Source organism: Molothrus ater, chromosome 10, assembly GCF_012460135.2.
Source record: "Molothrus ater isolate BHLD 08-10-18 breed brown headed cowbird chromosome 10, BPBGC_Mater_1.1, whole genome shotgun sequence".
Classification (NCBI taxonomy): domain Eukaryota; kingdom Metazoa; phylum Chordata; class Aves; order Passeriformes; family Icteridae; genus Molothrus; species Molothrus ater.
Window position 1 is genome coordinate 3,891,167 of NC_050487.2, and position 22,537 is coordinate 3,913,703.

General features: G+C 43.8%; 2 protein-coding genes across 3 annotated transcripts in view; both read left to right on the forward strand.

Moving 5' to 3' along the window:
- Positions 1–2,300: 2,300 nt before the first annotated feature.
- Positions 2,301–7,633, forward strand: POLR2D (RNA polymerase II subunit D). The gene is made up of 4 exons (XM_036389220.2): positions 2,301–2,427; positions 3,992–4,172; positions 5,843–5,938; positions 7,031–7,633. Exons 1-4 carry the CDS (start codon positions 2,355–2,357, stop codon positions 7,107–7,109), a joined length of 429 nt encoding a protein of 142 aa, XP_036245113.1. The 5' UTR covers positions 2,301–2,354; the 3' UTR covers positions 7,110–7,633.
- Positions 7,634–9,535: 1,902 nt separating this feature from the next.
- WDR33 (WD repeat domain 33) overlaps positions 9,536–22,537 on the forward strand; it is a 71,981-nt gene continuing 58,979 nt past the window's right edge. For both annotated transcript variants that reach the window (XM_036388541.1, XM_036388543.1), the window contains exon 1: positions 9,536–9,661. The gene's annotated coding sequence lies outside the window, so the exon portion shown is untranslated. The remainder of the gene's footprint in view (positions 9,662–22,537) is intronic.

The window sequence follows — 22,537 nt, forward strand, 5'->3', positions numbered from 1 at the left end:
GATGTTCCCCAAGATATTTCCATTCCATCTTCCTGAATGTCTTTCTGCTTGTATCACTTAGCAAATTACTTTCCAATCAGCTTCTCTGCCATGCTCATTATCCAGATAACAAATATTAATAATCTATTATTTGATCTCTTCATATTCTTCTAATTTATTTTTAATTCATTCTTTTTCCCAGCATGCAGGAAACCATTCACCTAGGCTCAGAAACAAGTTTATGAGAACAGGAGTGTTTTCATCATAAATCCTTCAACAGTCTATTTTTGTCTTTCTTTAGGGCACAGGATGACATAGTAAGGGCTGATAAGATGATTACTTTAAGAGTCTTAGGTTAGGCACTTACATGTGAGCTCCCTAGGAAAAACACTGCTCCATAAGTTATTTTGCTGGCAGTGTTGGGAAAATTATCTTAATTTTCAGCCTGCCTACGACTTTTAGGGGTTTGTAGATCGCTTCTGGATAGTCTGAAAATTGACCTTCCTTATGAAGTGTGTTATTTATGATACCAATATTCCCTCCTTACAGTCCAAGGTCTATTAATCACAGTGAGATAGACAGAAATTCTGGCACAGTCAAGGTTTTCCTAAGGTTAGGGTTTGCTGTCCAGCTGGAGGATGTTCTGGTAGTGAAATGGAGCTCCTGATCCACTGCTGTGAATGAAGATGCTTTCTGATGCCTCGGTGTCCTCAGGTGCTCCTGGGCAGATGGATGCTGCTGTGCAGTCTGGTGAGGAGCACCAGTGCAGCTTTGAGCTCTTTGGTAACTTCTAAAGGACAGAGCAGAAGAGTTTGCTCATGTGAAGGACAAGTGCTGTTTCCCTCAGTTCCCACACTCCTGCTCTCGGGCCCTGGCTCGTGCCTGGTAAGACTTTGGGCTCAAGATCACAGAATCGATTATTTTGGAAAAGACTTCTGAGATCATCGAGGCCAACCCTTGAGCGAACACCCATGTCAACCAGACCATGGCACTGAGGGCCACCTCCAATCTTCCCTTAAATACTTCCAGGGACAGTGACCCCAGCACCTCCCTGGGCAGTGCACTGCAATGTCCAACCACCCTTTCAGTGAAGAAATTCTTCATGATATTCAGCCTAAGCCTCCCCTGGCCCATCTTAATACCGTGTCCTCTCCATCTTGTTGCTTGTGAGAAGAGGGCGACCCACACCTGGCAACACCCTCCTGTTAGGGACTTGCAGAGTCTTGGTCTGTCACAGCTATTTGCCCTCTGCTCATACATAACACGTTCAGCATCCCGCTGCTTTCTCTCTAAAAGCAGCTAATTACCAAGCGAGCTCAAACACACTTCTGAGAGCTGTTCTGTTGGGAGAGCACTCAACCTCCCTGCTCCCGCTGTTTCCCCGCAGTGCCCCACAGCGGCAACCGAGCTCTTTTATCCCCAGCAGCGCCCAGGGCTAGAACCGGGCCCTGCCCTTCGGAAAGCCGTGCCCTCAGCCCTCATGGTGGGCAAAGCCCTCAGCCCTCAGCCCTCACCCGGGCAGAGCCGTTTCCGTCCTCACCGGGGCAGTAACCCCAGCCCTCATGGTGGGCAGAGCCCTCAGCGCCTCACCCGGGCAGAGCCGTCAGCCCTCACCCCGGCAGAGCCATTCCTGCCCCTCACTCGGGGCAGAGCCCTCAGCGCCTCACCCGGGGCAGAGTCCTCAGCCCTCACCCCGGCAGAACCGTTCCTGCCCCTCACCCGGGCAGTGCCCTCAGCCCTCGCTCGGTCAGAGCCGCTCCTGCCCCTCACCCGGGCAGAGCCGTTCCTATCCCTCACCCGGGGCAGTGCCCTCATCCCTCGCTCGGTCAGAGCCGCTCCTGCCCCTCACCCGGGCAGAGCCGTTCCTGCCCCTCATCCGGGGCAGTGCCCTCATCCCTCACCCGGGCAGAGCCGTTCCTGCCCCTCACCCGGGGCAGTGCCCTCATCCCTCGCTCGGTCAGACCCGGTCCCGCCCCTCACCCGGGCAGAGCCCTCAGCCCTCACCCGGGCAGTGCCCTCAGCCCTCACCTGGGCAGAGCCGTTCCTGCCCCTCACCCGGGCAGTGCCCTCAGCCCTCACCTGGGCAGAGCCGTTCCTGCCCCTCACCCGGGGCAGCGCCCTCAGCCCTCGCTCGGTTAGAGCCGCTCCTGCCCCTCATCCGGGGCAGTGCCCTCAGCCCTCACCTGGGCAGAGCCGCTCCCGCCCCTCACCCGGGGCAGTGCCCTCAGCCCTCGCTCGGTCAGACCCGCTCCCGCCCCTCACCCGGGCAGTGCCCTCAGCCCTCACCCGGGCAGAACCATTCCCCCACCCCAACCCATAGAGCCGCCCGCCCTCCCGTGAGGCGGGGCCGCCCTTTCCGCCGTGGCTTTCCGGTGATGGCGGCGGGCGGCAGCGACCCGCGGACGGCAGACGTGGAGGAGGACGCCTCGCAGCTCGTCTTCCCCAAAGGTGCGAGCGAGGGCGGCGAGCAGCCCGGGCTCGGGGTTCGGGTGGTGGTTGGAGGCCGGCAGCGGCCGCCTGTGAGGGTGCGAGCCTCGCCGAGCGGCTCCTTGGGCCGGAGCGCTGCTCAACGCCCCTCCAGCAGCTACTAAGCCGCGAGTGTTAAAAATCAGGATAATAAATTATTTGTATATATTTAAGCATCTCATGATTTTTAGGATATAGCGGTTCTTAGGTGGGCCGCTACGTGTGTGTTGGGTATTAAAAAAAAAAAAAAAGTCCTGTCAGGTTATAGTGAAAAGGTTATTGGTTTTTTTATATAAGCTTTTTCAGTGATGTTTGTTGACACAGGAGCTCTTCCCTGTGAGGGTGCTGAGGCCCTGGCACAGGGTGCCCAGAGCAGCTGTGGCTGCCCCTGGATCCCTGGCAGTGTCCAAGGCCCGGCTGGACAGGGCTTGAGCAGCCTGGGACAGTGGAAGGTGTGGAAGGGGTGGAACTGGGTGCGCTTTAAGGTCCCTTCCAACCTAAGCTGTTCTGGAAATTTGTGAATGCTGCTGCAGTTAGGAAATCAGCTGTCCAGATCCAGAGTTGGTAACTATGGACGTTAGTTGTCTGTGGTTTGTTTTTTTGGTTTTTTGGGGTTTTTTTTCAGAAAATTAATTCAGTATAAATTCTAGAAATGTATTAACACTTCACAGGCACCGTAAAAAAAAAGGAGGGGGGGAAAAATAGACACCATGGTGCATTGCTGCATTGTTGAGTTATGAACAATAAGGAAGTTCTGAAAGACTATTTTTCAGGTTTTTTTAATGCTAAAATCTCATGTTTAGCCCAAGCTGATTTACTGCTCAATGCAAAATAAGAGTTGCCAGCCCCTTTCTAGCAGTCCCTCTATCTGGTTGTATAAAACAGTGCTGTCAGGCACTCTGGGATGCAGCTTCTGACCCTGTTGCTTTGAACAGCTCATACTGTGATGTTGACAGATATTCTTGTTAATGGAACACATACAGTTTTTATGGTGATGATGAATGAATTCAAAGTTGGCTAAAGGGGGGGACAATTTTTAAGATTGGTTAAATTTTTTTTTCTGATTATAAAATTTCAGTAGGTCAATTAACTTTTCAAGTAAATGAAGCCTTTCAAAAACATTTAACAGTGTTCATATTTACTTCAAGAGTTCAGAGACTTCTGAAAACTGTGGTATCACTTCTGAATTCTGTGGAATTTTAGAGTTCTAGATATTTTTTTCTGTATCAAGTCATGCATTACTTCTGCCAAAATTGGTGAAGAAAACATACTGCACAAATATGAACAAATCTGCATGTTAGGGCTGCAAGTGTAAAATATATGGTCAAAAAAACAAACACCTTGGACTGTCACTCAAAGTGTAATTTTTATCAGCGTTTTCAGTATGAAATGCTGCCCAGTCATTGGTGAGAGGGCTCACACAACTGCCGTGAAAAACATTTTCACTTCTTTATTACCCAGATCTAAACTACACTAAAAACTTGTGCATTCCCCCTTTTCAAACCCCTTTTTTTTCCGTGCTGGCATTCCCTCATTCATCCTGCAGAATTCGAAACTGCGGAAACGCTGCTGAATTCCGAGGTGCACATGCTGCTGGAGCACCGCAAGCAGCAGAACGAGAGCGCCGAGGACGAGCAGGAGCTGTCGGAAGTGTTCATGAAAACCCTGAACTACACAGCGCGCTTCAGCCGCTTCAAGAACCGCGAGACCATCGCCAGCGTGCGCAGGTGAGCGGGAGCGTCGGGGTGTAACAAACACCCTGGAACTGGATCCACAGAGCTGCACCCCTCGCAGGGATCCTGCTTTACAAAAAGTGTGTAACTTTGTGTTTTAAAAAAAAAAACACTACTTGTTTAAAAGTGTGTGACTTTTAAACAAGTGGTGTGAAAAATGCATATTTTATCATTGGCTTTTCGCAAATATTAAAATGAATATTAGATGTGTTGTGTTAGAAAGCAATGCTGTGTTAATTCTCTTAAGTAGTGTGTTAAATATAGTTTTGGGTTATAAAAAAATGTTAAAATAGAAATTATGCTATGTAGGATACGTTTTTTTAAAGAAAGGACTCACAGCGAGACAGCAGCCACAGGACACCTGAATCTTTCAGAGAAAAAGAATTTATTGCCCTCTTATCAGAACAAAGGAACTTCTTCCCCTGCCTCAAAGGCGCTGTTAGGATTCAGAGGAAGAAGTTGACACTGACTAGACAGAATCCTGTACTTGAATGGAATTTATGCATCATGTATGAGGTGTATGAATATGCAACAGGCTGTTGCTTTTAAGGGTTAATCCTCTGTTAACGTGGGTTCTTTTTCAGGCTTGTGCTGCCCAGAAAAGCTACCTGGATGTCAGTAACTCTTTGTTTCTGTTGTCTCATATTGGCCTAATCCAAATTGTCCAAATTATTATTACTGTAATTATATTACTATTTTTATAACCATTTTATTACTATTAAACTTTTAAAATTTTAAAACCAAGTGATTGGCGTTTTTCACACATAGTATCCCCTGAACTCTCTCCCCTTGGTCAATCCCAAGTCCCCAGCCCTGGAAACATCAGTAACTATTTACCATAGAGTTAGCCTTCCTGGGGGAAAAAACAGATTCCCAAATGGACCTTTGTGTCACAACTTCCTCTGGTTTCTCCTTCCCCTGTCTCCTCACAGGCTTGGCATCCCTCTGGCCACCCCTCTTTCCCTGGAGCCCAGGCCTTAGCTCTGCCTCCTGCCCCTTCCCCTTCTTAAGCTGCCTGCTCCACTTGATTCACTCTCTTTCTAGCCGGGTTTCCCTTCAGCTACTGTGTTACCCTGCTGGAATAAAACCTTGCAAAAGAGCCTTTCTTGCTTCTGTTGCTGAGCCAGTTGCAGTGGGTGTTGAGTGGAGGTTTGTCTGTGTTGCCTGAATGTTAACTCAACTTGCTTTTCGACAGGACAGGTTTGTTGGGGACAAGAAATAGGCAACAGCACCTACCATTCTAACACCCTCATTTTTTAACAAAAGTACATCTTAGTGGTGTTGAGGGATTTGTTCTTCAATTGAGTCTTTTGTCTTCCTAACGAGGCAAGAAGTTCTTGATGGAGGGTTATGCTTTGTCCAGGACAAGCCTTCTGAAGTGCTTTGTTTTCAGTATTTCACTGACAGCTGATTGCATTAAACGGAGGATTTTCTAGACTTTGCAGAATATTTCAGGGGAAGTGGAGTTAGCAGATAGGATTTTATTTTTTCCTCTATGCATTTATATAATGAGTCTTCTCTCCTGAAAAAAATTACTTTAGTGCCAAAACCAGTGTGCAACTGGTTAAAATATTTGCTAAATAAATGGATAAACATTTGCTTCAGTTTAAGCCCCTTTATATTTCTATCTTGTAATTCCATCAAATTGTTGTGTTCCCTTACAGCTTACTGCTGCAGAAGAAGCTCCATAAGTTTGAACTGGCATGTTTGGCTAACTTGTGTCCTGAGACAGCTGAGGAAGCAAAAGCTCTGATTCCTAGGTAAGCACTTAGACATTCTACAAAGGCTGATGTCACTTCCCTGTGACCTAAGGCCAGCCATGCCCTGGTACCCTCTCTTCAATCCAAGTCCCTTGCTGGAAAAATATTTCGTTTTGGTCTTTTTTCCTCTACCCACTGATCTGACAGCAACACACTTTGTGCATGTTCCTTATGCACTTCTGAGAGCTTTTACTGGATCAAGTGTAAACCTCTTAAATTTGGGGTTTTAGCTGGCTGTGTTTGAGTTCCTTGGAGTTTTTTCCATTGGAGCAAATGAACTGTTTGTGGATAATGTAGGAGGAGCAGTAGCTTCTTCATGTCTTGATTGGTTACCTCATGGCCTGAGATAGAGAAGGGAATGAAACATTCATCTGCATTACAGTTTCTTCCTTATTTGTCATTATGTACAAGGGAAGGCTTTGGGATGACCTAACTGTGGGCTCCCAGTGCCTGGAAAGAGCCTATGAGAAAGATGGAAAGAGACTTTTTACAGGAGTAGTGACAGGATGAGGGAATGACTTCAACTGAGAGTAGACTGAAATTAGATACTGGGGAGAAATTCATCCCTGTGAGGGAGGTGAGGCCCTGGCACAGGGGGCCCAGAGAAGCTGTGGCTGCCCCTGGAGGTGCCCAAGGCCAGGCTGGATGGGGCTCTGAACAACCTGATCTAGTGCAGTGTGTCCCTGTCCATGGCACGGGGTTGGAATGAGATGATCTTCAAGGTCCCCTCCAACCCAAACCATTCCATGATTTTATGTTAAGATTTCATAGCAAGAATGGACTGGCTTAAGAACATTGAGCTACATGGACTTCATTTAGAGGTTTGCTTACACCTGCTTTGCCTTTTTTGAAAACACATTTTGAAATTACTCAGCAGAGGGTTCTGGGAAGAATGGAGTTTTGTCTTTACAGAAGCAGTGCATAGGGATTAGAGCACTCTTCTTACAGGGATGTTCCAGGTGGTTCCTGGTGCTTACACAGGTGGGTGATGGTGTGTTGAGACTAACAGGAGAGAGTTCTGACTGAAATGAATCAAGGGAGAGAGATCATTTCTGAAACCTTTAATGTCTCCTTATTGCTGTTCCCTTGCAGCCTGGAGGGCCGGTTTGAAGATGAAGAATTACAACAGATTCTCGACGACATCCAGACTAAACGCAGCTTCCAGTATTAAGGGTAACCCTCAGCCCCTTTATCTGGCCACAAAATCCTGAGGACCTGGGCTGTTTCCCAGCCCTCTGGATCAGTCCAGCTCCCAGCTGAGCAAGGGTACTTGTGGATGCAGGGTGCTCCAGTGCTGTGTTGCCACAGGTGCATTCAGACTGGAGATCAGCATTGTCCTTTTGGTTTGTTCCATGTATATGTTGGCAAGGACCCCCTGAATTGTGAGAGCAAAGAACCTGAAAGGCCTTTTCCCCGTGGCTCAAGTATTTGTTTCTTCCCTAATCTCTCTCCCCGGGCTGTAAATTTTCAATGTTTTTGGTTTTTAGCAGAAATGTGGATGTGATTTTGTGTTTTTTAGGAACTTCTAAAGGATGCAGAAACTTGTTCTTGGTTCTCAGAAGGTTCAGTGATGAGCAACATCAATATCTGTGGTGTTTTTGTTTGTTTTATTGTTTGATTGGGACAGTGAATTTTTACAGCTTCAATATTTTTCTATTATTGTTTAGTGTAAATTAAAAGATATTTTTAATTAAAGTTGTGTGGTTTATAAATATTAGGTACATATTATGATTTTGTTAATGAGGACCTTTTTAATGAGCAGATCCTGGAGATCTGGGGACTCCAAGAGTGTAATAACCCCAGTGCAGTTTAGAACATATCAGAGGTGTGACTACAATCACAGTGAGAAAACATTGAGGCAGCATCTCCCTCTCTGCTCCCTGTTCTGTGCTGAGTGACTGCAGACACCCAGTCTGTATCCTGCTACAGAAAGAAAAAGGTGAAGAAATATAATAATAATAATAATTTAGATGTTAACACAGCCAGGTATCCACCCCTGGAGGGATGGACTCCTTATAACTGCCCTAATACTGAGATGAAGCTGAACCATAAATAATGGGGCACAGTGGAGGGCTGGCTCCTGGTGCAGCCTGTGGGGATCACACACCCACTGCTACCTGAGCTCAGCTGCTGGGAGATTCACAGATTGTTAGCTTTTATCTGAAAGGAATGCTCTTTTGTATAGGAGAAACTTCTTAAACAAGCCCTTTCAAGTCTTGTAATTTTACCACCACACCTGAAAGAAGGAAAATTTTGCAGGAAAGAATGTTGGGAGAAAGAGGCAGACAGATGTGTTAAGATTATTTGTGATAATAAGCAATAGTCTCACTGATCTTGCAAAAGGGAGAGAAATAAAATATTACTAAAAGTGTAATGTTGCTGCTGTGCTGAGAGGCTGTACTGGTGTGTGACAACTGTTTGGGCTCACCTCACCTGGAGCACAGTACTTCAAAGAGATTTGAGTATGAGCTGGGGTGCCATGGCTCCTCCAAGCCTGTAAACCACACATGCAACTTTACCACGGTCAGAATAATTATAACTGAGGAAGAAAAACCAAGGTGGCAAATCTTTATTTTATAAAACTTAGTGTCCCCTTTTGATACAGCATATGCTTCCCAGTAGCTGCCCCTGCTGAACCAGGTTTGCTCTGTAGAATGTTTCTGTTCAAGCAGCTTTAAGACATTTTCATCAAAACACAGAGACCCCTTAAGTCTTAATCACAATTAATTCAGGGAGAAAAGCCATTCTGCACCTCTCTATCTACACCCGTGTTACTACTTGATGACCCTTTGTAAGCACCCTTAGGAGGAATGTAACAGACCTAGTGATCTGTAAATGATCTGAGGAGTTTGCACTATCCAACACAAATAGATTATTACGAGCCTTGAGATTAGTAGGTTTTGTTGGTGTTTTGAAGCCCGGGAACAGGGACAGAGAAGGGAATCACGGAATCAACCAGGTTTGAAAGACCTCTGAGATCGAGTCCAACCTCTGAGCGAACACCACCATGCCAGCTAGACCATGGCAGCGAGTGCCACCGCCAATCTTTCCTTAAACACGTCCAGAGAGGGTGGCTCTACCGCCTCCCTGGGCAGCAACTCCAAAGGTATTTCTGGGAGCCCCAGCAGGCGGAGTGTCTTGTAGCGCCTGGGCCTTGGTAAGCGTGAGAAAACTATCACGGAGCGGCGCACAACACGGCCGTGCCCGGAAGCAATGATCGCTCTGGCCGCCGGCAGTGCCTCTTTGGCAAGCTGGAGCCGGCTGGCCCGGGGGTCCCGGGAGTGTCCGGAGGCGGGTCCCGGGCGGGTCCCGACCTGGCGGCTCTGAGGGACCCTTGGCGCCCCCTCTGCCTCCGCCACACGCGGGGCGGCCCCGCCGGGCGCTCTGCGCATGCGCGCAGCTCTGCGTGCCCTCGCCCTGTGATTGGTGCGCCGGCCGGGTCGGCTCGCGGAAGCGGCGCGCGCCCCGCCCCACCCCAAGTGCGCACGCGCGTTGCCGCCCGGGGCCCTTCAGGAGCGGCGCCCCCGCCCGCGCGCCCTGACGTAGTGCGCGTGCGCGCTGGCGTGGGGCGCGTGCGCTGCTGGCGGGGGAGGCGGAGGGAAGATGGCGGGCGGCCGCGGGTCGTGAGGCGGCGGCGGCGGAGTTTGCCGGAGCCAGAAGGACGAGGCGGGCGGCGAGGTGTCGGTGGGGCGCGGAGTCGCGGCACGAGAGGCTGGCTGGGCGGTGAGTACGGCTCAGTGTCGGGCGGGGCGGGGGAGCAGCCGGGGAAGCGCGGCCGCCTCCGCCATCTTTAGGCCGCGGCCCTGGAGCGGCGCGGCCGGGGCAGGGCGGGTGCCGCCGGCGGGAGCGGGGGTCCCCGGGCCGGGGCGCCCGGGGCAGCAGCGAGAGCCGAGCTAGGGCCCAGTGCTGCGGCCGGGCCCCCGGGTGGGCTGTGCTCGAGGGCCGGGTCTGGAAGCGGCAGCAGGGCCCCTGTCCTCCTCGCTGCACAGGTGTCTGTCGGTGGCTTCGCCCCAGGCTCTCAATCCTGGCTTTTTCTTTTAATGTTACTATTTCTTAAGATTGTTGTTCTCTCCGCCTTGGGTCCGGGTGGAAATCGGGTTGTGGGTGCTTTGAACATAGGGCTAGGAAGTTCTCGCCATTACGAACCGTGTTAGATACCTCGATTTTTTTACCTATGTGGTTCTTTACAAGGGAAATCCTCTGTTTTAAGGAGAGAGAAGAAAAGGCCACAGACGTAGAATACTAGTTAGGTTAGTATTTAAGTTTCTCAGATGCCAAGTGAGATATCTGCATTTGCCAGTAAAGAACGGTTTTAGTTCTATAGGACTAATCAACTTTGGTAAAAGAATGAGAAAGTATTATTTTCGGTTTTCTTACGGATCCCGAGAGGGCTGTTTCTCACGTTTTGTACTGTGTCACCCCAGTGTTGTTGGAGTGTGTTCCCTGCAATGTAATAACACAGCCGTGTGCAGCAGACACTGGTGCTGGCATGGTGGAGGGGCTGCTGATCGTGCGGTGTCACATTCCACTGGCCGAGACTCATCAGCCTCTGCATGGGTAGCAAACCTAAGGGACGTGTTCAACTTGAAAAAATAGCTCAGCGTTTTTCCCTTGGAGAGAGCTCATTAAATTTCCTGCCTCATTAGAGGTGTATGTTATTTCTCTCATGCTGTTAGATTCTTTGTTATGAGTAAGTAGTTGTATAGTCTCAAATCCAGTATTTTTTAACATTAGCACTTGCTTGAACGCTTCTGTCTGACAGAGTTGTCATAGGTAAGTAGTTCTGTGCTCTGCAAGTCTTGTGCCTCATTATATCCTTGCTTGCAGTTTGTGGGTACTGTTTGGAAATCTGTTTTGGTGTTTTTGGTGTTTTTTTTTTTTTTTGTAGGTAGCAATTCCTCATCCTTCTTGCAGCATATTTTTATTCTTTTATGCTTAACTCAATGCTCTAACTTTTATGCTTAACTATAGTTCTGTCCTTCCTTTAAGAGAGGTAATATTGCATGTCAGAGAGTTTATAGTGTGCAAAAAGTGTTGTGCCAAAATCCTTCAGGGCTCCCTGCTCCTAAGTTCTTTTTCAAGTAAACTGATTTTTACTTCTCAGTGATCTGCTGCAATGTTCTGCCATCATCCTACTCTGAGAATATATAATTATTAAATGTGTTTCAAAAATCTGATTCTTAACATCTTGTTCAGTTGTGTTGCAATAGTTCTAATGAGAAGATCTGAAAACATAGATACTAAAAATAAAGTATTGAAAGATTGAGGGGAGAAAAAAAAAACCTTAGAGGTGCAGAGAATGTTAGGTGTGAGTAACTCCTCATAGAGCTGCTGAAACCTTTTGACTCAAATATCAGTCACTGCAAAGAGTCACAGCCATTCCCTGTTGTCTGAAGTGTTGGTCCCTTGGAGCAGTAAATATTGGACTCTTTGGACTGTTGGAACTGAAAATTTCTCATCAGTTCTGTCTTTGTGCTATCAGCACAGGAAGTAAAAGCCTAAAAATCCTAAACTGTGCTTGACATAGAGGTACGAGGAATGGCTCCTTTTGCTGCAGCAGAGAGACCTTGGTCTGAGGAGGGGATGAGAAGTCTCCTCTTTTGTTCCCACCCAGCAAAGGAGTCTGACTCACCTGGAAAAAACACTCATGCAGAAGGCATTAGGCTGAGGAGCCATATGGAAGGAACACAGTTTAAATCTGTACTGGGATGACTGCATGCAAAATGTTTCATTTTGTGCATCTGCTAGCCAGGTGTCTAGGGAGTTTCAAGAGTTGGTTCAGTAACACTGGAAATGAGAATTATTTTGGCCTTGCTCAGATAGAGGTTATAATTTAGAAAACTACTTGTGCAAACAAGCAGGAAGCTATCTGCAGTGTGTTTGTGAATTTTACAAAATTTCTTCTTTATTTGCTATGTTTACATTCCTGATGTTGGACTGTTATGTTAGCAGAAGTAAAAACACAGATATACAGGCCTGGTTGGTGTGGTTCATACAGAAACTGAGCATTGTCAGAGCATGGTGAGGGGGAGGAGATGTGCCAAGGGTCCTTCAAAAGGTTAAAACCTTAAGATGTCCTTGGATTTTACTTCTTATCATAGAAAATATCTGAAGGTAAGAGCAGAGAAGTACTAATGGTTTTGATTTGTGTTTTGCTAGTAATTTCACTTCAGTTTGGAGCATGCACAGTCCCCTATTTTCCAAGTGGTGCTAAACTTCCCAGCAATCTGTTCTTGCTCAGTAGTATTTAAAAAAAGCTACTCAGCATTTCATAATGTCACTTCTGGTTCAGCCTGCTCTCCACACTGGGGCTGGGTGTCCCAGTCATGCTGTTGTGAAACCTGCAATGGGGATGGAAGTGTGTATTTAGCAGGAGAGCAGTGAGGGGTTGCTCTGCTGTGCTGATAGCACTTTGCTAGCAGTGACTTTGCAGTGCTTCCACTCCTGCCTGGGGCTGTGCAGTGATCAGGAGCTCAGTCTGTGTGTGGAGGGATCCTGGAGTTACTCCTGGGCCTCACTTAACTGATCCTTTCTACCTCTGCACCACAGCTGGGCTTTGTTCTGAGCACTTCCACTCACTTGGGCTTTATCACATTTTCTCCCACCAGTAGAAGGAAAGACTCTCTACAATATTGAACATCACTGTTGTCTAACCCTGATAAAGCTTGTGTTGGTCCAAACAATTACATGGAAGTGTTTTTGCTCATACTTTTTTTAATATTCTATCTATATGTGTAATTTTTCACATTCTTTAGACACAAATGAAAACATTTCTTCCTCTCTTATATATTGCATCAAGTAACCCTGGTACATTTTTTTTTTCTATCAGTAAAAGAGTTAGAACTTTTATCTTCAACTTCATTTTTCCTTTAAATAGGATTTTTTTCCATACCTTGTTGTTAAATCTGAACACTTTCAATTTTCTGCTCACTTTGTTAGTTGATTTTGATGCAAAGAACAATAACATGCCATATGAGCTCTTTGGTGCTATTTAATTAGTCTTCAATATAATGAAGTATATTGGTTCAAAATTTTTATTAACTTTTGGAGCTTTGAAAATATTATCAGTGTAGTTGTAATTGTAGTTGTAACTGACCTATAATTGTAGGTCATTTTAAATCATTAAAATTATAGTATTCTTTTGGCTGTCCAGAAGTTGATGCAGTGGTGCAGGTGGCTGTACAGGGGGCCCCTTTCTGAGAGCAGAAATAGGATGTTTGTGTTTATCTGGGTCACTTTTCTCTTTTGGCCTGCATGTTAAACATCCAGGGTTCTGGAGAGGTGGGAAAGAGGAGGTGATGGCAAATCCCTGGCTCTGCCATGGCTCTGACCTGGGCTGCCCTGGCTGATGTGAGCCTGAGGAGAGGCAGCGTGCACTGGTCTGATCTGACAGATCAGCTCTTGTGAAGTCCATCCCTGAAATGATGGGCATGTGTGCAGTACCAAGGTTTCATCCAAAGCAGTTGGTCACAAAGCCTGGAATTTCAGTGGCTCTTAGTCACTCACCTGTGACTTTACCCAAAAGTGAGTGCCATGAAATTCAGCAGGATACTCTGCCAGGATAGGCCAAAAGCAGGTTTGCCACTAGAACTATGGATTTGTTGGTACTGATCAGTTCTTTATAAAAATATTTTATATAATTCAAAATGAGCACAGGGGTACATGAATTAATCCATGTTTCTGCACTTTAAGCATTTGAGGATTCCTTTAAATCATTATCCCAAATCCAAAAGAAACATTACACAAAAGAATATGTTAATGTGTCTTTTTTTGAAAGAGGCCAGAGACTGGATAAAAGGAGCCTTTAGCAGTTTGTGTTTGGTATAGTTTTGTGTTCAGGGTGCAGTTTTGGCAGCACAGTGACCTGTATTTTCTTTCCTGTGGGTTTAGGAGTATTCAGCTGCAGGTTGGGTTTGACAGGAGTGCCCGTGGAGCTGGTTAAGCAGCAGCACAGCTCCAGCTAATGGAAGTGCTGGATTTACGGCCTGAAGGCTGTGCATCTGTGCAGTAATCTGACAGAGAAATGCCTGCTTGCCCTGCTTCCTGATCCTTTGGTTTTCCTCCTGGCCAGTGGAGTCATTCCCTGAATTCTCAGTAGCCAGCTGCCTGCCAGGCTGCTCTGGGTTTTGACCAATGTTGGCTAAAACGGTCTCATGACACCGAGCAGTTTTTTAGGTGCGTGTCCGCTGTGGTCACCAGATGTTTGTGTTGGCTGGAAGGAGGGGTCATGGCAGGGAGCACACACTTGGGCTCAAGCCAGGCCTGCTTTGGTTTGGTCTCAGCAGCTTTAGTTTGGATTTGGGTCAGCTCAGCAATTCAGTGCTGAGGTTCCCTCAGCAGCTGTGGCTGCACTCAGGTTGTGTGGTCACAAGAACAATGAGCACTCTACCCTTGCCCTCCTTCCCCCATCCCATCAGTAAAATCACCACTTAGCTTTGAAAAGCTCTTCCTTTGGGCCATGTTTGTGAGCAAACACTTGCACCCCTGTGCAGACTGGTGAAATGTTCTGGTTCTACCCCAGGAAAAGTTGGGGATTGTGCACAATTGCAGGGAGGAGGAGTGCAGGCTGAATGAGTATGTTTATTCTGCAATGTTTGCACTGTTTCTCAATTACTGAGTTTGGAGCTAAAGGCATACTAGAATCAGTCATCAAACCATATTTTATAATCTTTTTCTGTGGATGGATGCAAATATTTTGGTCTCCTTAGCAAATCTAAGCCTAATAAATGAAGTAGCTATTTCTAGTAATATCCTTGTAGATTCCTGACTGATACAAGCCACAGCTGCCAAGCTTTCTGTGTAGTAAGATGAAAATACTGACCTAGAACTGGTGATGAAAATGCTGCTTTTGACAGGAAAACTTGCTGATATTCTCAAGGCAGGAGATATGAAGTAGGAGAGAAATTCTGAGGGATTTTAGACTTTTGGAGAACTCCAGCTTTCAAAACTGCAGCTCTCTGGTGATGTACTGTTCTATTGACTTGTCATTCTCATGGGGAGATGGATGACTTTGTATGTAGGGAGAATCTGACACTGAACCCTTTCTCCTTGAAATGCTTTGTGTGAGCTTGACCTTACTGAGAAATGTATTGATACAGAAAGTTTTATTGAACTCTACTAAATGGTCAAAGCAAAGGCTGTTTACTAATGAATTTTAAAGTGTTTTTTTAGCAGTTTGTGTGTATATATATATATAAATATATATACATAACCATATATAGGCATTTGCAGGGCTTGTAATCCACAAGCAAAGATCAGAAAACATTCCTGGAACAAACTGGCTCTGTGATTCCAGTTAAAAGAAAATGCATTTCTAATTCATTTCTAGTTGTATGAGATGTGTATACATCACTCATCAGTTTAGAAAGTGTTCTAGTATTGAAAGTTTCTTGTTATAGGAGAAATATCTAGGTTGGTTAGGTTTGAAAATAGGTGAAAATTTCTGACAAAGCTTAGGACTGCTCAAGTGATATCTGTAATTTTATACACTGGGAGCTTGAAACTGCAGTAAACAGCACTGGGTTTTGGGGTTTTTTTTTGCTATTGTAAGTTTGTTGCTCATGGGGTTGAACAGTTCCTAGCCTAACCACCAGCAAACAGGGGTTATGCATTCATCTCCCACACCACACTGTGGTAAAAAACCAAGTTTGCATATATGCTAGACTTTCATATCTTAACTGAAGCAGGCAGTGAGAAGCTACAGTTCTGGAGATTTTCACATAAATCATCTGCAGTCAGAACTTGATTTGATCAAAATAGTTTCATAAGTGCTATTTTCTTTGACTGTTTCCTTAATTTAGCAGATGTTTGATCAGATTTGTTGGGGTTTTTTTTTGTTTGTTTTTAACTCTTTGGCTTCAGCAGTAAGATAAAAATGGGGAGCATTGATAATTAGCAGGGTTCATCAGCCTTGTTTAGCAGCATTGTGTGATTCAATAGTGTTGGAATTGTTTGCTGCAATTCCACTACTTTTGCTTAATGATGTCTCTTCATCAGCTGAGTCTAGGCATAACAACTGTAGGTATTCATTTGCATATTCTGTATTCAAATGGTTGCTAATTTAGCTACTCTGCTGTTGGGGCAGATAACAAATTTCTGTCTTGGGCAAGTATGTGTGCATCTGCCACATCTTTTTATGAAAAGAGAATTAAAAATCCCTTTAAAAAATCTTCTTGGCTATTGTGAAGAAAGCATTGTAGGGTAATATGTTCTAGGCCATTTATTCTGCAGTGTGGATGTACAATTGTTTAGTCTCTTCTTTTCTTGTACTGAGTACATGAGGTGTGTAAATAACCTTGAGGTGCCCAGAAGATGAGAGCTCTGCACAGTCTGCACCTCTGGATGCAGGTTAGGGTATGGACAGCAGTGATAAATGGATTTTAGCATCAAAATATGCAGCAAAATGAAAAGTTCTTTTATCTTGGAGTTTCTACTGAGGTATAAAATCTCTTTTTGGTTAGAGAAGTGGAAAAAGGATCTTTGAATACAGTTAATAACTGTTGGAAAACATTGCTTTTAGTTGGTTTTTTTAACCTTCTTACACTTCTCACCACATAAAGGCACACTTTTCCACATGATCACACATGATAGCACTGTCATCCTTCCCCCTGCTACCCCTTCCAGACTTCAACTGTGTCATTATAGAAAATGAAGACACTCTTTTGCCTTTATTTGGCCCAGAAACCAGAACAGCAAACAGCATTGTTTTGTCAGAAGATGAGCCTGAGCAACATTAAAGGAGGCAGGGAGTGAGCATTCCTGGCATCATGAAGTAAAGATTCCCTAAATTCTGTTGATATTTGCAGCTTCTCTTCTATGCAAAAGCAAATGTTGCAAGAGTTCTGGGTATGTTTGGTAATCATTTAACTGATGAAGGTTGTGAAAAGCAAATCTTTGTAACATGTTACTACTCTTGATAATTGCCAAGTTTTACTAAAAAATTTAGGTTTCTTGTCAGCATTGGATTTGCAACTCTTTGGGTCTCAGATCCTGAACTGTGTTTAGTATATTAAAATGCATGTTTCTGTTCCATAGTGTGAATGAGCAGAAGGAAACTGTTGCTAGATTATATGAACTTTCTTTTCTTAATCATCAGAATTTCAGGAGGTTGTGCCTGAAGCAAAGACAATTTGCTGTGTTGCCTACTTAAGTTTTGCCCTACACATTTCTACAGTCCTTCGAGTCCTTTTCCCTTCTGCTGATAATAAAGTCCTCTGAAGAAATTTTTTTTGGAGAATTTCTTGTCACTCTTTCTCCTCCTCTTGTCTGTCCCTGTCCATCCATTGTGTACCCAACAGTGGTACTTGAGTCGAGAGGGACTCGAGGAATTGCTCACCAGGAACACCTGGCAATGAGCAGGGAGACCTGCAGAGCTCCGTGGGCAGGCAGAGCCTCCTGGGCTTGCAGGAGCTGCAGAAGGAGAGGCTGCTCCCAGAGAAACCCAGAGAGCTTCAGGCAGTGAACAGCAGCCAGAACATTCTCCTCTCAAGGAAGGGAACTGATCATTGAATGAAACTGGGAGGGGATCCACACACATTCTGCTGTGCCTTTTTTATTCACTGAGTTTTGATATTGTAACCAGCTGAAGAGGGTCTTGATATTTAGGATTAGCAAGGATGACAGGTTTTTTTTTTCTTTTAAACTTCTTTTCATAAGTCAGGTATTTTAGTATCTGTCATGACATGTTTATATGTTTTAAACACCAGTCCTAAAGTTTTGTTTCCTGACAAAGTAGCAGCTGCAAGGTAAGGCAGCACCAGTAATCACTTGAGCACGAAAACCAAGCTTGTGAGTCTTCAGCTAGGTAAGATGAATTGCTTTTATCATAGGGACTCCCAATAAAAGACAGGTTTTAGACAAGTTTAGGTTATAATGGTTTAGACAAGTTTAGATTATAGGTTTAGACAAGTTTAGGTTATAATGCACCTCTTGATAAATACTAAGCAGCAGTTGAAATAAAGGTGTATTTGGGAAGTTTAGGGGGAGGAAAAATGTTCTATTAAAAATAAATATTGTGAGTAAACTGTAAGGTAAAACCAAGGTATCCAATTGGTAGGAGTAAAATCATGGCAGCAAACCAAATCCTGTCTATCTTCTAGCTGAGGTGCAATCTGTGGTTGCTTCCTTGTTTTGAAGTACAGCTCAAGAAACTTAAGCTTACAGAAGTTGCTTCTGTGAGGTGCAGAAAGGCAAAGATTCCAGGCTGTTGCACTCATGAAAGCAGTTTTCTGTACTATAGCCAAAGCAGGAGCTGGCTGAGTCCTGTGAAATGAAGTTATTTTGAGGTTTTTTTAATGTATGTAAGCACATGATCTCCTGTAAATATGGCTGCTGTGGAATGAGTCAAGGGTTCAGCTTGAGCATAAAATAAGGAACATTTGTGATTTGATTATAAGGTATTTGTTGAATAGTAGAACCCCAAAATTTGCAGGGTGTTTAAAGAAGGTATTACAGTGTGTGTAACTTACATGCAGCTAGGCAGGCTCAGCTGTTGAAGCTTCTCTCTCTGTAACAGAGAGCTCCAGGCTGGCTCTTTGAAGGTGCTCTCCATTGGGATTTTAGGTAGCTCCATTTGCTGTAATTTTGATCTCCTGTTTCAGAAGTTCTTGAGCATTGTGTGTTTTTATGTGAAACTTTAAGGTGTAGGCCCTTTTTGCCTATTAAATATCAGCACTCCTTTTCCTGCAGGGAATAAACCCTTTAAATCCAAAACTGCATCACCATAATCCCATTTTGCCATGTTGCATGTTCTGTCCTTTTACACTCTGTACAGTGTGTGAATATATTCAGGTTCTGTTGAAAGTCCAAAGGTTTGAGCTTTGTGGTGAATCTGGGCATTGTGAAGGTGCAGAACTGAAGTTAAAGGGGAAAAGATGCTGCTGCATTTTAGGGTTTTGGTCACAGCAGTGGAGGAGGAGGAGATTTTGGACTGTGCATAAAACAAAAAGCTTTGGAGTATTTCCAAATAAGAACAGATCTGTGAGCCTTTTGGGCAAAGTAGTTTATTGTGACTTAGACAATTATTGATTGAAGTATTATTTCTACAATTTTAATGAAAAATGAGATTTTTATTTTGTTTTTTACATTTTCTGTTGGAACACAATGACCAAAATGGGGAAAACTGCTAAATTCTTTCCCCTGATTTGCATGGTTCAGAATTTAAATCCCATTTCTAGGAAAGTTTGCTTCACAAATAGAATACAATAGAGAATGGTTGCAAATGTGTGTTGGGAGCAGAGCAGTAGAGGCCAGGGGAAGAGTACTTGCTGCAGAGAATGGGGATGTTGCATAATAGCAGTGTTGTATAACACAGGGCAGTATTTCTGCCTTCAGTTGCTTGATTTGCTGTATTAGCAACCTCCAGCACCTGTAGATAATTCAAGAGTCTCTCAAATTGTAAGAATGGTTTTGGTTTTAAGTTGAAACTTCCTGTGCTCTCATCTGCATGCTTTGTAGAAAATCTTTTGAGATGTACATATAAAAGTGCACAAAAATGCATGCTGCAGTGCCTTTACATAATCCAAAATGAGAATAATATTTTAAAATATTCAGAGGTCAAGAACCTTACACGGTTTGGTTTTTTTTACTGTTACAGGTCTGCTTTTGACTAAAAGGTTGAGCAACTTTGTACTTTCGTTATTGAATCTAGTTTTTTAACTGATTTTATAATCCTGCTTAATCCACCAATTCTCTCTCATAATCAGTGGGAAAGATACCATTATATTCTAAGGAAACAGCTTAATCTGTCTTACATCTGTTCTGAAATAAAAATAATACAACCTACATATAATAAGAAAAGTACTCAAAATTACTTGAGGTTTTTTTTTAAATTTTTTTTTGTCTCAAAGATGTAGAATTCTCAGACATTGGGTAGGCAATCTGGTTTTGTGAATCTGATTAGGTGTTTTTCCAATGCAGTAGGAAATTGAAACACAAAGCAATTTGGGGAATTGGTCAGATTAGGCTGTTTTCACCACATCTGCACTTTGGCATAGTAGGGGTTTTTTCCATGTTTTTGTCAGTGTTTTCTGAGTGGATTTACCTTATGTGCAGTGAAGGAAACATAAGATTAATCTTTTCTTTAAGAATTGATGGTGTCTGAATGGAGCAGAAACCAAATCTCATCTGCTGTGAGAGATGAATTCATTGACAGACATGCAGATGAGTTTGGGCAGATTTGAAGTGTACGTTCAGCAAAATGTGGTAGAAGCTTGCTGCTCCTAGTGCTGGTCTTACAGTGGCTTTGGTCATGGGATTTTCTGATATTTTGCAGGTTTTTAGCATACCTGCAGCTCTCTTGCTCCATTCCTGTCACTGAGGGAAGCAAGGGAGATGTAGAAACCCTGATGGAAAACAAACCTTTGCTCAGGTTCATTTTCTGTTTAAAAGAGAAATTATTTGGGGTCTATCTCATTTAGTTTAAAATAATTGGAAGACAATTTATTTAAATGGCTTGGAGAAAAACCATTTAAATGTTTTGGGTTTTTTTCTGTGTAACCCCCTCCCTGGAAATTTTATCATTTTAAGAACTTGGCTGCCTCTCCTCTCAGTCTTTAACCAGGATGGCTGGCTCTGTTTCTGTTAATAGAGAAATGATGTGTGTACATGCATGCTTATTTCTTTTTTTTAATATAATTTATTTTTAATTTTTTTATATATTTTGTTTTTTAAAACATGGCAAAAATTTGCGAATTTATATCTGGAATATAAATTTTCACATAATTCTTTTGCATTGGGAAGAGGTAGGATCCCCAGGAAAGGAAAGAGGCTGGAGGAGGGGGCCAAGAAAGAGCTTTCCTTAGGAAGGGGAAGCCATGGAAGGATCCACCACTGCTGGTGTCCTGAGCAAAAATTGTCATTTTCCCAAAGGAGAAAAGAAAGGCAGATCTTTTGGAATGCAGACATTAAGTGTTGATACTCTGCAAAAGAGGGAAAGGAATAACATTAAATTGTATTTTATATGATTTTTTTTCTGAACAGGCGTGCTTATTCAGATGTACTTATAGATTTCTTAATACACAAATTAAAAAATGCAGAGAGACGTTTTCTCCGAGATTACTATTGACAGTAGGACTTGTTAATTTTTAAAAGGAATGTAGTTCTCTATGCATTGTAGATGTAAAAGTGATCAAAGAAAGCTATATTGAGCAGTGAACGGGGCGAGGTGCCTTTGCACTGTGCTGTTCTTCCCTTCTCCTGAGGCCTCGGGAAGCCCAGGGGGTTCTTCTCCAGTCCTGTCTTTTTCACCACGTGTCCCAGCCCATGTTTTGAGCTCCTCTGAGCTGTCGCAGTGCAAATAACTCCTGGCAATTCTCCCCTTGCTGTTACACTGAAAAGTGCTTTTTTAGGGTCTGTGTTCACTGGGTTCACTGACACATAAGATTCTGGTCTGCGATTTTCGGTTGGGGCGACCTTGGAGCAAAACAAAACCTCCAAAAATTAGACCACACCTCTAGACTGAGAGCAACCTCTCAACGTGCTAATAGCATCCAGACCCTATACAATTGGTCAGTGGACCAAGCTACCCCAGTGTACTTTCTAGTAGAAGCAATATGCTTTGAAAGAAGTATTCCATAGATCCACTCAGGAAATGTGTAGCCCTCCTTTTCCTTTGCTGCTGTGGCCATTTCAGGCAGTGCCTTTCAGAGCTTCAGTGGGGGGTTTGCAAAGTGACTGCTGCTTGCACCCTGCACCATAACCACCTTTGCTCCCATTTGGAAACATACCATGTTTTAAAAAACAAAACAAAACAAAAAATATATTAAAAAAAAAGAAATAAGCATGCATGTACACACACATCATTTCTCTATTACTCAGAGACAGAGCCAGCCATCCTGGTTAAAGACTGAGAGGAGAGGCAGCCAAGTTCTTAAAATGATACAATTTCCAGGGAGGGGGTTACACAGAAAAAAACCCAAAACATTTATATGGTTTTTCTCCAAGCCATTTAAATAAATTGTCTTCCAATTATTTTAAACTAAATGAGATATTCCACCCAAGTGTCTTTACCTTCAGTTAAAAACACCTATTAAATAGGCAAGGATGTTTTATTTACCAGTTAACTGCATTTTATTAATGGTGAGTTTTATTTTTTGCATAAACCGTGTGAAATATGTCAGTTATACATAAATCAGGTGGGATTTTTTCTTGTAGTATTGAGCTACCTATAAGTAGTGATGTATTTAATCTAAGCCATGGCTCTTTTTCTCCAAGCTTTACTAGTTTGGTGTTTTAGTTTGGTTTGGGTAGCCTAATTTGTGTTGTTTTGATTTAGTGAAGTTATGTGTGAAATGCTTTGGTTCGTGATTGAAGTTGCAATCTGTCAATTGTCAAAACTTAATTCAAGGGTCATTTTTATATAAAAGGAACAACTATATCCAAACAAGATGATAAAGTAATAATGCTACTGTGTTAAATGCCAGTTTTACCTTTGTAGCCTTATTTGGGTACATAAATTCAGTGGTAACCATTTTCTCTAATTGACTTATACTGTATGTGACTTTTTGCTCATTTTGAAAAACAAAAACTGCCCAAATCCATCTGCCTTTACTCCATGCTGCTCTGGGTGTGAGATCTTTGGGAGTTTTTTCATTTTTAATT